The sequence below is a fragment of the Nymphalis io genome, chromosome 22, assembly GCF_905147045.1.
Source record: "Nymphalis io chromosome 22, ilAglIoxx1.1, whole genome shotgun sequence".
Classification (NCBI taxonomy): Eukaryota; Metazoa; Arthropoda; class Insecta; order Lepidoptera; family Nymphalidae; genus Nymphalis; species Nymphalis io.
The window spans coordinates 7,520,402-7,536,452 of record NC_065909.1 but is presented as its reverse complement, the minus strand read 5'-3'; the positions used below and the strand labels follow the sequence as shown (position 1 = coordinate 7,536,452).

General features: G+C 31.9%; 1 protein-coding gene across 1 annotated transcript in view; it reads right to left on the bottom strand.

Annotated features, from left to right (window-relative positions):
• The window catches only part of LOC126777222 (uncharacterized peptidase C1-like protein F26E4.3), a 53,664-nt gene extending 38,163 nt beyond the window's left edge, over positions 1–15,501 (bottom strand). Inside the window, exon 1 of the mRNA XM_050500206.1 lies at positions 15,229–15,501. Within this exon, the coding sequence (XP_050356163.1) occupies positions 15,229–15,239 (11 nt within the window). The 5' untranslated portion in view covers positions 15,240–15,501. The remainder of the gene's footprint in view (positions 1–15,228) is intronic.
• Positions 15,502–16,051: the final 550 nt, after the last annotated feature.

Sequence of the window (16,051 nt, the reverse complement as noted above, 5' to 3'; positions counted from 1 at the left end):
ATGTCTCCTAAATTCTTAAATATATGTGTTTGAGAACTTGACTCATTTTCTTTGTATACGTTATTACACATGTTTTTGAACACCTGTGTAACCAAAACTATCAACTTACAAAACTGCTATTTGTCAGCGGTAACTTAAATATGTCTGTAGATTTCTATACGTTACTGTTTTTAAAGTAAAATATTATGTCCCTTGTGCCTGCAGTTACACTGGCTCACTCATCCTTCCAACCAGAACACAACAATACTAAGATTAGCAATTTGGCGGAAGAATATATTATTATGATCAGTATAAGGAATTAAAGACAAAGTGGAAGACGGTGTTATGAAACAAAAAATATCATTTAAAGTAATATGCAGTATTGCTATGTTTTTGACTCGATTACTTATCGTGTACATAGACCGACTACGTTTGTAGCGCTTAAAGTTTTAACACGTATGAGTTGAAGGTACCATGTGTAGTGCTTTAAAATATTCACTGATGAAAGAAATTAAAAAAAAAATACAAATGTGCTACCTAATTTTTTTATTTTTTTTTATTTTTATTTATGTACCAACAGAGTATACAGAAAATTATATAAATGAAAAATGTGTACAAAGGGATAACTGATCTCTAACAAGAGATCTCTTCCAGAAACCCTGAATCTAGTGGAGATTATTACCTTACCTTCATCCACTTATGACAATTACTTTAAAAACACTAACATAGAGTTTGAGATATTTAAGTTTTTTTTTTATAATTGTCGGGAAGGCAAATGACTACTACACCGATGATTTGGTATAAGATTAAATATTGATGTTCTGATTATGACACCTTGAAAACGTCACTGCACTGGCCTTCCTCTTTTCTTGAGGAGAAGGTTTTGATCGTATTCCACTATACTGATCCAATGCGGGTCGGTAAATGTGGCAAATTTTCATCCGAGACACGATTCCTCATGATTTTAATAACCGCTGAGAATGCATAAGTTATTGGTGCTTGCCCGCTTTTGTATACGCAAATATATTGCGTATACAAAAGCGGGCAAGCACCAATAAAAAAAAAAGCATTCTCAGTTAATATCGCCATCTTGGCCCATACCTACTTAATCGCATAAGATTAACATCTTTAAACTATTATATCTAACAGTTATATACATAAAGTAGATAAATATGTATAATTAAAGCTTGAATAGTTCAGCTGTATTTCAATAGTCTATGATTAAAAGGATGAGTGAGCTATAATAACATAATAGATCTGTAAATCTAGTGCAGGACGGTATATGATGTGATTGATATTTCTTACGATGCCAGTGTCTGGCAAGCTGGCGCGTACCATTCAAACCGGAACACAATAGTTCATTTAGAATACAGTTTAGTGGTAGGTTATTTTTTATAATACGGGTATTCGGACGGGCGAATGGACTACCTGATGGTAAGCGGTCACCACCGCCTAGAGACTGGCGCTGTAAGAAATATTAACTATTCCTTACATCGCCAATGCGCCACCAAGCTTGAGAACTAAAATGATATGTCCCTTGTGTCTGTAATTGTAGTTAAGTGGACAGGTAACCGATCGATAAGTAACGGCGGAATCGACCCGCTTATGTGTCCTAAATTCTTAAATATATGTGTTTGAGAACTTGACTCATTTTCTTTGTATACGTTATTACACATGTTTTTTGAACACCTGTGTAACCAAAACTATCAACTTACAAAATTGCTATTTGTCAGCGGTAACTTAAATATGTCTGTAGATTTCTATACGTTAGTGTTTTTAAAGTAAAATATTATGTCCCTTGTGCCTGTAGTTACACTGGCTCACTCATCCTTCCAACCAGAACACAACAATACTAAGATTTGCTATTTGGCGGAAGAATATATTATTATGATCAGTACATAGTACCTACCTAGACGGGCTTGCACAAGCCTAACCACCAAGTAAAATTGTAAAATTAATAAAATATTACAATAAAGAAACCAGACGACAAAAAAAACCGTCTGCGCTTAAAACGTTTGTATTTAATTAGTCCAAATAAATAATAAATAAATTGTGACCCTATGACACTCCTAGCATAAGTTAATATTAAAAAAAAAAACAATTTTGACTCTTATTAACGTAAACATAAAGTTGCATATGTCTTGCATTCGATATTTCGGTTAGGAATTCCAAGGTCGTGTTGTTTCTCGTCTTTCAGCTATCAACAAAGTTATCAGTGATCTTACTGTATTATAGGCGATTATGATAGCGAGGAAAAATGTCTTATGTCAATATTTAGTCTAAGTTTAGTAATAGTGCTGAGTCCTTTCGTTTTTCGCAGTTCGAAATTATTTGTAGCTTATATGATTTTAATAAATTATTAATGTAATGATTTATGTATACGAATATTAAGTGTCTGTCTGTGTCTAATAGGATTTTTGAGGTTTCTACGGCTGTTTGTAAGCAATTTATCCATTGGACAAGGTGTTCGCTTTTAATTACTAAATTTAAATGTCACGTTAGCAAAACTTTAATTAATAAGGCTCGTTAGCATTCGTTTATTTCCATGCAGGATAAATAATAATTCCAACTTTCTTACTGATGGTAAGGCTCTGTGCAAGCTCGTCTGGGTAGGTACCACCCACTCATCAGTTATTCTACCTCAAAACAGCAGTACTTGGTATTGTTGTGTTCCGGTTTGACGGGTGAGTGAGACAGTGTAATTACCGACACAAGGGACATAACATCCTAGTTCCCAATGTTGGCGGCGCATTGGCGGCATAAGCGATGGTTAACATTTCTTAAAATGATTGAATTTTTTGTCTATGCACGTTGGTAACCACTTACCATCAGGTGGTGTTTGTCGGTAGAATCTACATTCGAAACCAGTGATAACACTTTTGAATTTATTATATATAATAGTGAAGATTACATTAAGGCTCACTGACTGATGTTTGTCCACTTTCCTATAACTTAAGTGGAAATTATTTTACGCACAGTATGTAATAATTATTAATAATTTAAACGTTTCCTATAAAAGATTTAGATAAAAAATACTATTCGCACTTTATCAATTTGGACGAATAATTTCGGATGTAAGCATGATGTTTTAAAAAAGTAAAAATAATAATAATTGTAAGGCGTTCCGTAAGATGAGATTGCTTCAGATGGTATTTGTAATAAAATATTATGTATTACTATTATTTACTATATTTTTTTGGTTATGTTTTAAGTAGTTTTTAATTTTTAATTTATTTAACACTAGCGCTTTTCCCGCAGCTTCACTCGCGTCATCATCCAGGATTGCTAAGTAACAATTTCTATAGCTCAATCGACTTAAAATATAAATAATGTCCTGGGACATTTTTCACACACGGCCATCTGATCCCAAATTAAGCTTCTACAAAGCTTGTGCTATGGAAACCAGACAACTGATATACTACATATACTACTTTTCTTTTGTAAATACATACTTATATAGAAAATTACACCCAGACTCAGGACAAACAGACATGTTCATGCACACAAATGTCTGTCCTGGGTGGGAATCGAACCCACAACCTTCGGCGTGAAAAGACAAGTATCTACCAACCACGCCAACCGGCTCGTAATCTTAATTAATTTCAAATAACAATCACAGGTCAATCTCGTAAAGTATAATTATATCGTGTATTTTGTAAAAAAAAAATACATACATTTTAATAATTTGAAAATTAATAACTCGGCTGCACATTTTTCTCGCTGGCAATGTCTCACAATTCTTGTTTATAATATTGTATTAAGATATCATAATTAAATAGCTAAATTTTTTGCTCGCATATTTATCTCGATAAGTCTCTTGGCGCCGCTATTAACACGAAGCAGACATTAAACACGCTGTCATGTATAATTATAATTTGAAAATGGTATTGATATAGAGCTGGTTTACATTTACTCGGATCGAAAAACGAAAAAATATAACAGCTCATTAATACCCCACTGTTAGTCTAATTCCCAGTTACTATATTTCTGAAACAATTCGTTTTGCTTACGTATAGTATGAGAATAAGAATCACGATTATGACAACCCGCAAATTGTTTTTTTTTATAGAATAGGAAGGATGGTAAGTGGTCACTAACCTCGGGAACTAAGATGTTATGTCCCTTGTGCCTGTAATTACACTGGCTCACTCACCCTTTAAACCTAAACACAACAACACCAAGTACTGCTGCTTTGCGATAGAATATGATGAGTGGGTGGTACCTACCCAGACGAGCTTGCACAAAGCTCTACCACCAGTAGCTTCTAACGATTAGTAAACGATGCATATTGGGAGACATATTCGAGTTTAATACTATCTAATATATTTTGTGACGACGCTGTCTTCGTAAATGCTAGATCTCGAAACATGAAGAAACAGATGACGGCCGGCCGGCAAAATGTCAATCCGACGGTTTGTAAACTATCTCTCAGTCGAGTTCATTGCAATTTCATTCAACAAAAACTAATGTTACACTACAGATTAATAAGTGAAGTTTAATATGAAATATAATTTTAATTTTTTCTATATATTTTATTAGCATGTGAATTATCTGGTTTACTTTTATACTTTATTTCTGCGTCTTTTTGCTGTAATTTTGTAATGTGTATTTTGTATTTTTATTTTATTTTTATTTTATATATTATAATATTACTGTAAATAGTTTGAATAATTACATTTTTCACACATGTATTATAAAACAAAATAATTCCTAAGTACCCACTGGTTGTAGATTAAAAAAATGATTTAATTGAATTATTCTATAATTGCAACCCCACGTTATGTTATTGTATCGCTAAATTTTTTCTGTTTTTTTTTTCGTTTCTTATTTGAAAATATGTATGTACATAACGTAACTTAAAAAGTTTGCAATGCGTGATTAATGAACCAATCTTTTCGGCACTTCAAAAAACTTCATTATAAATGAATATAGTACATATTTTTTTACTATGTTTATAAACACATACAAAATTGGAACTACTTCTGATAATGTATTTGATAAAATATCTAACTTATAAATAAAATAAAATACTATTAATAATGTAATGACTGCTATCAATAATTTAAATGACTAAGGAGTATATTTATTGCATTTCTATATCCGTATTGGAGCAGCGTGGTGGAAAATAAACCTCATCAAGAGTGGATGCTTCTGCCCAGCACAGGGACATTTACAAGTCTTTTATTCACTGGTTTATAATTTAATTTTACCATAATGTTAAAAAGTATTTAAATTCAATTAGACAGTTATAGTAATACTTTTTGCAATTATTAAAAAAAAATGTTAAAGCTTAACTGACGCCAAACAAAGTACGCGTAAATCAAAACGATTACTAATAAATTTCTAAAACACAAAAATATATTAACTACAGTGAAATTATCTTTATCTCAATTTATTTTGATATTAAATACCTTGAGCACTCTACATTGGATCTTCGTTAAATACTATGCCAAAAAAATACCACAAAAACCGTCGCAGTATGCGGTTCAATGACCGTTGTGTAAACAATTTAGCTATTATATTTTGCATCTAGACTAGTATGAATCTAAATTCTATCACATCTTTTAACATAAATGTTCCATTTCTGATGCTATATTCTAAAACATAATGGGTTCGTTGACATTTTTTTTTGTTTAATAAATTTATTTGTCTGTGGAAATATTTTTTATTTTTAATCTACATTTTTTGTGACCAAATTTTTAAGAGTTGACAGGTTATTTTTATTATTAAAAAAACATATTTACTACATTTAGGATAATATAATAATATTTATAATGACAAGAACTTAAAATTCACGCCTGTCGAGTCAATAGTCTTCATCTAAAACGGGCCAAACTGCGAAGCACAGCGACTTTTTTTATAGTATAGGACGAACATATGGGCGACCTGATGGTAAGTAGTCACCAACGTCTAAAGACATTGGCATTGTAAGAAATATTAACCATTGCTTACATTGCCAATGCACCATGAACCCTGGTAACTAAGATGCATAACACTGGCTTACTCACCCTTCAAACCAAAACACAGCAATACCAAGTACACACAGCCCTACCAGACTTATAATAATATTATATAATTAAACCTTCTCTAAACCGTGCGGCATCTTCTCTCTTCTGATATTATTTCTATGTATATTGTTTTTTTTTTTTCAGTTAGGAATTACATACTAAATAATACATTTTATTAGACACTACAATAATAAATGTCGAGAAGCAAACAGCAGTATAAATATTAAACGAAAAGCTGATGTACAAATAACGACAATTGATGTGAACGATGGCACGAATGCTAAATCAAGTGACTTGTTAAATCGATTTATTAGCATATAAATGTGTCCTAAAAATTTTAATAACGACGGTATTATTTTTAAATTAAATGATTTTTCGTATTTAAATTTATTCTACTCATATAAAGATAATAACAATTGACATATTTTTTATATGCTCCGAAACGTGGTATTTTTTTTTATTAATACTTTTTATTTGGTACTTATTGTTTAAAGAGGTCACACTTGGTTTTTATGAACTTTTAAACAGCTTACTCAATCCAAATAGAGAGATTAAAGAGGCTTATGTCATTCATACAAATATAAAAAATACGTGCAATGGTTAACTTGCACGTGATGTGGTTCATTTCGGTTCGTAAATACGATATATTTTATGTCGCACTAAAATTAATATCTTAAATTTTACTCTCATTCCTTCCAAAGCAGCTTAACAATGTTTGAATAGAGGCATTAAGGCGGAAATATATTAACTCGTTACGCAAGTCATGCGGGTCGTTTATTTTGTATACAGTAACAACCTGTGAACCACAGCTGGGCTAAGGTATCCTCTTCCGTGGAGGACTATGTTTGGAGATTATTTCACCACGCTCCAATTCGGGTTGGTGGACACAAATGTAGCAGAATTTAAGTGAAATTAGAGACACGCAGGTATCTTAATAAATATCCAAGAAAATCGTCAAGCAAGAATTATCACTTGCAATTATGTGTGTGTGAGCGGGCTTCAAACCCCCGCCCATCTGGGGGCGCATACACTTGTCGGGAGTGCGGCCGGAGGATCCTCTCTCGCATTGGTCTCTTCAGTCATGAACGCAAGTGCCTTCGCGATGCCGCTTAAATCATCTGTCAAAGATGCAGAGGCCTATATAAATGTGTGTGTACTCACACCCTCGCACCTGCGTTATATTTGCCATCATTGAATCGATGGCCAAGCGTAAATAAAAGTGACTAATACATAAAGGGGTCACGTCCCAATTACATGTGTTTATATTTTTAAACACTTCAGTTCGTATCAAAACAGAACAATAAATCTTATGAGAATAAAAGCCATGGATCATGATATCACATAATACGTAATACGGTCAAGGGGAGCTTTTGATTTAATGGCCGATGTTATAATCAATTTAGTTCGGAATACTTTTTCAAGAAACGTATCGTTTGGAAACGAAAACAATGATTTTTTCATTCATTCATAAACCAATTGACTTCTTATGCAATGATTGGGGGCTACGAAGAGCAAGAGCAGAGGTAAATATAATATAGTATAATATTTTTACCGATGTTTACACAACTTACAATACTATGATTCGCTAGTAGATGATATGTAGTTTTCTAAATAGCGAAACATATACGTTGCAAAGAGATTTACATATAAAAACTCTTTGGTTAAATATTTATTATAAATTAGAACTGTAGAAGTGTTTTTTTATCAAAACATTTTTAAACTTTATTTTTATGTTAAAAAATATAGTGGCTTTATAAATAGTCATGACTTTATTTTCAAACTTGAAAGATTGAGCATTTTTAATTTAAAAAATCTTATTAAAATATAATCAATTGCAAATATAATGAAAACCCATAATTTATTATAATACCTGTATAGTCAGAACAAAACACTGCTCTTGCCACAAAAGCTGAATGGAATTAAAAAAAGTAAATGAAATAAAACGTGTTCGAATTTTAAACGTGAAATATAGCACGGGATGGCCTTTAAATGCTTGAGATGAACTCATTCTTATGATTTATATTCGGTCTAAATACCTATCGTTTATTTTTATATTATTGTTATTATAACTCATTAGAATTAAAATAACTTCGATTCCATGTGTTTGTTTTTATTATGAAAAATATCGGTATAAATAAAAACGAATGTATATTTTTACTCGTTGTCATATAACACACACAAGACCATTCATCAACAAATCTACAACCATTCTGATAAAAATTTGGTAAGCAGAAAAACTCAATTTTTGTTTGTATGTTAATCCTTCGAAAAATAGTATATGTAGTATATCAGCTGTCTGGTTTCCATAGTACAAGCTCTGTTTAGTTTGGGATCAGATGGCCGTGTGTGAATAATGTCCCAGGATATTTATTTATTATATGACCCCTTATTGTACATATGCAAAGCTAATTTATTCCATTATATAAAAATGGCATTTTGTTTTATTATATGCTATATCGGTTAAATCTGATATTTAGCTTTATGTTTAATCATGGCTTTATATAGATTACAATGCCATTAATCTTTGTAAATTAATCAAAGTTCTTCCTTTATGTTATTGACAACGGCAATAATTAATGAACCTAAAGAGGTCCGACAGATTATATTTATATCAATTTAAGAAAAGTAATTTAATTATTGGTGAAGATAACATTCCGAAACGATGTTAAATTTAAATTTATACTGCCCATCCCGACTTCGTATGAGTAAAATTATTATTAAGTTATCAATCCAATTTACTCCTATCCGCATTAAAGACGAAATTTTAAAAATTTAAAAATTGGTGCAAGCCCACAGGTGGTCTTAAAATATTCAAAGCATACGTCATTTATATACGACAATAGCACAATGATTTACAGGTTGCCTAGCCTTTAAATGTCTCACTGCTGAATGAAGGCATTTCTTCTCTTGGAGAGAAGGTTTTGGAGATTATTCCACCACGCTGCTCTAATATGAGCTGCTGAAAATTAGACCGCCAAGCAACGAGATGAAAACACAAATTGATGACATAAAACTGAAACCATAATCTTTGTTTAAAAAAAAACGGAGATATAAATTTCTTTATATAAAAAACAATAAAATCCAAATACTTTTTGATCGATAACGTTGTTAGATTTGAGATCATATTTGATCATTATCAAATCAAAGTTATTCAAACTAGAATACGCAATCGCGACTGGATTCCTAAAAATCTAAGATACGAAACGGCGCCAGTTTTAATTGATATTGTGAGCGAAGGAAACAGCGCTCTGCTTTCTCGTGAACGAACGATGCTGTCAAATGTTATGACCGACACCATAGATTATAGTTTCTACAACATATACTATTTCCATCGTTGAACGAGATTTTTGCATATCCGCTTGCAAAGGGCATCGACTTACAGATCTGGGGTGAGCGGCACCCAATGCCTTCCTTTCCAACGCATATGCAGATACTATTAATATGCCTCCAGAATTCCTCCCACACAAACATATTTTATCGAACTTTATAGGCACGGAAGCCAGGCCAGAGATATGAACTGTATAAATTATCAGATGAGCGGAAATATAACACTAATTTAGCAAAATTGCAACTATGCTAAAACAGTTGTAGGCTTGTAAAATTAATGTTGCTAGATTATTGCAGCTATACAATCTATATTTATCGATTTCTATTTATTGTAAGAGCATGGACTCGTGTCTATGGTGCGGCAACGACCCCCGTGTTTAAATCTGGGGAAGCATCACTTAGTTTACAATTTTAGTTTTAGTGGAAGAACGTGACGTGCTTCCATTAGTAAAACTAAAAATTCGACACATAAATTGTCAGCCATTTTTATTAACACGTGCTAACTAAGCATTAGCAAAACATTGCAGTGCACCGTACACGGCACCGTGCTGAGGCACGACGTCACGCCGTCTCTCGTCAGTGGCGCCGTGCCGTTACACGGTGGCCGGTGCTGCACCGTAGACATGAGCCCTAAGCGTACCTTTTATCATAAACCTTGATCTTGAAAAAATAACAATCTGATTACATCTAGATATATCTATATAGATAAACACAAAATCAAGCAAAGATAACTATAGAAATAACTAAAGAAGAATCATTATAAGATATATTAATTACGACCAATTAAAAGGCAAAACTAAAACATGGCTAAAACAACTTTGAATGGGAAGGAACTGACTTCTGACGTACGGGTAACACCAGTTCAGGAGTCAGGGCTACTTTTTATAATATGTATGTATTGGATAACAATAAAGTATTATTATTATTATTTGTACTTTGGGATCGGGGATCGAAAGCGAGAATTTTGAACATGTGACAAAAAACCTATTGTCGGAAATGTTTCACGGAAACGTAATATAAAAAATACATATGCGCTTCCGAAGAAATTTCATAAAAATATAAGAATCTGAATACACAGGAACTGCCTGTACGATATTGAAATTAGCGATATGGCTGTCCTTATACACAATTTTGTTTTCTCTTTAATTATATATCTGTAAATTTTCTTGCTTTTGTAATCAAGTTTTTATCTAATTTATCTAACAATATGTTTGGTATGATTGCTACTTTAAAATTAAAAGTCAATATTTAACTTAATATTTTAATATAAATCATCGTTAAATATTATTAACCGTGTAAAATAAAAAGTAGGTTATGAAGTATAAACACCTATAATGTTTGCATACAAAATATCTTATGTCAAGGTAGTTTTGTTTTGAAATGATAATAAAATGATAAAGATCTTAATTAATTCGTACAAGATAAAGTTTAAACCTTTTTCTTGCAATATTATGTAAATTATACACAATACATAATATAATATATATGTTTATATATACATCTTTGCTATACATTATTATTATAATAATAAGAAACGTATATTAATTTTATTAACGAAACTGTATATTTTTAATTATTTTAATGCTTGTTTATATATGGTTTTGATTTAATATAATTTCTTACAGTAACAGACCATCTATTTTATCTGCCGGTCACATGTTACAAATACAAAAAAAAATATAGAGAAATATAAAACGTAAGTTATAAATTAAATTTTAATTGGTTCTACGGCGTACAAGTAACTAAGTCGTTGGTCTAGTGACTATAAGGCCAATTTTGAGATTTTAGCTTCAAGTCCCAGGTTTGACCAATAAAGAGACATTGAGTTTTTATGACAGAAATATCTGATTACTCTAGCGTTTGGAAGGTTTCCTTCTGTGCCCTGTAAAATGCACGTAAAGCCTTGTTAAAGTTCTTGATCTATGGTCTTGTCGGATTGCAGTCCCATTGGATTATGAGAGAGTAGGATTAGGGAATGCATCTGTGTTTGCGCTCGCACCTGTGAACTTCCGTGGTAGTTGGCTAGTCTCCATTAGGACTGGCATTATTATATTTTATCATTAATATGAAAAACATTAACACAAATGGGTACTTATTAATTAAATTATTTATAACAACACTTACCCAATTCTGAACAAATGTTTTTAAAGGATCCTTATTTATCATTCCTTAAGCCATATAAGCTCTTGTAGATATAATTATAGTTTTATTATCTGTACAAACTAATCAGTACTCTTATGGCTTTATATAATAGGTTCATTCATTCGATAACAGATTAAAATTATCTGTTATGACATGTGATGTCAATTGATCAGTAAAAGAATTTTACGACTCGGTTTAATCATTTGTAATTAACATTCGCGTCTCCTTGTACATTATAGTAATATCAAGGTTATTAATTATTATTGACTGATAAAGATATTTTGTGCATTTAATGAACTTTTAACCTATATCGTTGCTTAAGAAAATTAAAAAAAAAATGACATACGAATGTGTTGCCGTCTCAAAATATTGTAAACATAGACTAAATAAGAGACAAGGTGACGACAGATTATTTTACTTATAACGTAAATGTTTGCATGTTTGTTACTCATAGCGTATGCACGCCTAGAAAGTTTCTAATACAATTTGTTAAGTGTCTAATGAAATGACATTTCATTAAAATGGAACCCTTGATGTTGTATGAAATTAATACGATCTACAGAAATGCAATTATATTGTCACTTCTAAAATTTCATTATCACGAAAATACAGAAGCATCAATACGTAGTTTTGAAAATTAGTCTTCGACATACATAGTAACTAGCTAGACACATTGTAAAGTCAATTTACGTATACTTCTTATTGACACAGACAATCATGTAAGTAAAGACCAGGCCATGGCACTAAGGTGAATTTGACTCAGCCACCCAGGAGCACAACGTTTTTCGTATACATTACATACATACCAATTATTTCTTTGGTCTAGTGATTAGTTTATAAGGCTGTCGATTCCGAGATCATTGATTCAAGTCCCAATTTTGGGCAAAAAATTGAGTTTTTCGTTTTTTTTTCTCAGCAGAAGCTTGGAATTTATAAGTTGACAGTGTTAACAGGTCGTGAAACTCGGTTCGGCGTCCCATCGGAGTGCGACAAAGACCGATTAACTTTACAAAATTAGATAGGTTAGAGAAGCATTGGCAGTGCGCCATCTTAAATTATTGGTGACGTCATAACGAATGACAAATTCAATGACAATTAATTTAATAAAAATCTTTCGGCTATGATGTAACGTATACATATACACGAATAAGTTAAATAAGTTAATAAGTTTTTAAATGGTAGGCGTAAGGACGAAGTGACCACCTCATGATATGTGGTCACCGCCATCCATAGTCCAACGTTGGCCATCCTAAGATTGGTAACCTCCATAACGTCACCCATCTGGGGAACTAAGATGTTATGTCCGTTGTGCCTGTAGTAACACGGGCTCACTCGCCTTTCAAACGGAAACATAACAATACTAAGTTTCGCTGGGTGGTTGTAGAGTATCTGACAAATGGGTGGTACCTACCTAGACGGGTCTACCACCAAGTAAAATAATAATTAATATTGTGTAATACAGTAAAGTATTATAAAATGTTATCAGATATTATCAAAAATAAACAAACTTGATTTACTATAATCTTCTATTTGTACAGCTAATGCATTAAGACTGTTATGTGTTATCTTTAATCTGTCACTCTGTTAAACTCATAACTAGTTAACTTATTTTATTTTAAACTTATAATTCCATTTGATAATATATTAAATGATATTGATATGATAATAAAACTCAGTGTTTGGTTTGTATAAGGTTAACTCTAGTCTGGGTTGTTACCACCAAGCTACCACAAAGCGTGAGTTGGTTGCGGATTTAAAAGCACAAGTGCCACAATTTCTTGAATTCAATGACAATGGCCAAATTAATTAAAAATATTGAAGAAGTACGTAATCTGTTCTTATACTCTGTAAATTCATGAAAATTTGAATTCGAAGCCGAAACGGCCCAGTGGGAAGAACGCGTGAATCTTAACCGATGATCGTGGGTTCAAACCGGACAAGCACTACTGTACACCCCGTAAATATCATTGATTATTCCCAGGCAGCTCTAATACGGATTGGTGGATACACATGTGGCAACATATTATTCGATACGAGCAGTTATTTTTCAGGACATTTTCCTTTATGATCGAATACGAGCTGAATTCAAGCACATAAAGCTCGTGATAGCTCAGGGGTGCTGTCTCTGTCCCAGGATTTATCGTATTGCACATTTAAAACACAATATATATAGCCTATTCCAACCAGAGTATTGAAGGCGTTCTGCCTTCAATACTCTGGTTGGAATAGGCTATATTATCAATAATATAGCTTTGACGTTGCATTGTCATGATATCATTGGTCGAGATCTTGAATAATCTGTGGTATTAATTATGGATTCGAGAAAAAATGGCGATAATCGATGAATTACTATCGAGACTTCGGACAGACATTAACGTGGTTCGGTATAAATAAATGGGTATAAATATCTATAGCGGAATATACGTAATTGGATTCCTATATTAATCAATAACTGTTTGTAGTGAGTGCATAATATCGGAGCTCTTAAAAATGTCTTGGTATATTTATATCTAAGGTTTTTTAATCATTACTCCTTCTTCGATTGGAAATTTCACTAAATGTTATTATTACGATTATAAGAACACTTAACTCTAACCTTACTTCATCTGCGTAAAAACCGGTGATCAAATTTCGTCGTTGTTACATTTTACAGCTGTAAGAAATTAATTTATTTACCGCTTTAGAGCAATACTTCGTATTATTGTTCCGGTTGAGTTGAAAAGGTGAGTCAGTGTAAGGACAAGGACAAGGGACATAATATCTTAGTACTCTAGACTAGTGGCGCACACCCGATGTAAAGGTTGGTTAATATTAATAACAGTATCTATGTCAATAACCGATGGTGAACACAAACCACCGAGTTGCCCATTTGTTAGTCTGCCTACCTATCGATAAAAAAGCAACAAAAATATATTATAGTATTTAAAACAATCCGCGTTGTCAAAAAAAGCGCTAGTAAAAAATGACCGATTGCTGACAGCTTAAATACATGGTTTTAAAGACTTTATAATAATATCAGCATGATATTTGAAAATCAAAGAAAAATACGGAAAAAAACGGAATCACTGGAAAACTACCTCAATATAGAATAAAGTTAAAATCATCGCAACCAGTCTAACAGATAATGGTGAACAGACATACAATTATACGTATCAAACGTGTCCCGTGAAGCTACTTCTCTTTTTGAAGATAAAAATTAAGAATCATTTTATGTCATGAAAAAATTATTCCATTTTAATCTATATTGGGTGATATTTTTTTACGGAACTAGAAGAAATTATTTAATCTATAATTCATTTTTTCACGATTTTTGGTCTGACGAATAATTACTCAACGTCATATTTGGTGTCCTTAGAGATGCAGACGTATCTATCTAAGTAAATGTATTTTTTTTAAATTGGTCTTTTCAATATATTTTTTTAATTATAAAAGTAAATTTTAGGAATGCTTAATCACGTGTTGATTTATTATATTGTTAAAGATGTATAAAGCAATTTTGCAAAAAATCGCGAAAATATTTCAAATTAAACCTAAGACCTAATTCTAGGAAATTGATTTGGAAAAGATTAGTCAAAATTTGAGTTGCAATATTTTTTTTTTTGTTATTTCAATAAAAAATTGAATTAGCTTGAGAGTAACTGGCTTGAGAGTAAAACATTTTCTGAACGCATCTTATTTTCAGAATACAAAAAGAACAGGAAGTTAAACAAATATTTCTCTAACAAATGAAACTAGCGACAATAATTATTATTATGCAAAATATTTTACTTACGTATTCGTCATGACAGCTTTTGTTGTTAACAACTTAACACAGCCAAGATCGAAATTGTCTGAAAATGCTAATAGAAACTTTAACGAAATATTCTTTTTAAAAAAAATTCTAGTCCACGGACATAATAAAAAAAATCAACTGTCCATTGTTGTTTTAAAAATAAAACACTCGAAACTAACGGGGTCCGGTTTTAAAAAAAGGAATAAATCGAACTGTCACTTCGCGCGGCAAATTTGACTTTGGAATGTCTTAGCGTCAGTTTGGCGCGAGTGTCGAAATTAAACTGCGCTTGTCGCTCGCACACACCTGATTTAATATCGCGTGCTGTATTGCCATACGGGTGAAGTTGTTCGCCGAAGAAAAAAATATTCAGTAACACATTTAATTGGCCTAATATTTTCAGCATACAACATTTGCACTACATGACTGTTTTAAGCTTTATTATTAGCAATAAATGTTTTGTTTATTTTTTATTTAAAATTATTATTTGCCTTTTGACATTTACAGTGTGATATCATCTTGAAGACCCTGAAATAATAGGCTAAGGTTTGGCAGTAGAACCTCATCCTTAAAACCTCAAATAATATGGATCACAGGAATTTATCAAATAGAGTTTAAGTTTTGATTAGCTGAAATTTGAATTTCTGAAAAATATTTATTTTTAAATATTAAATTTTAATTTATAATACAATCATTATTTCAGTACGCCCAAATTATGAAGAATATACTGGCAACAATTAAACGAATATGCAACATCCATTTTTATTCTTATAAATTGCTCTTGCGGTTCGTAATATTACGATTTTTATGCGTGATTCATAAA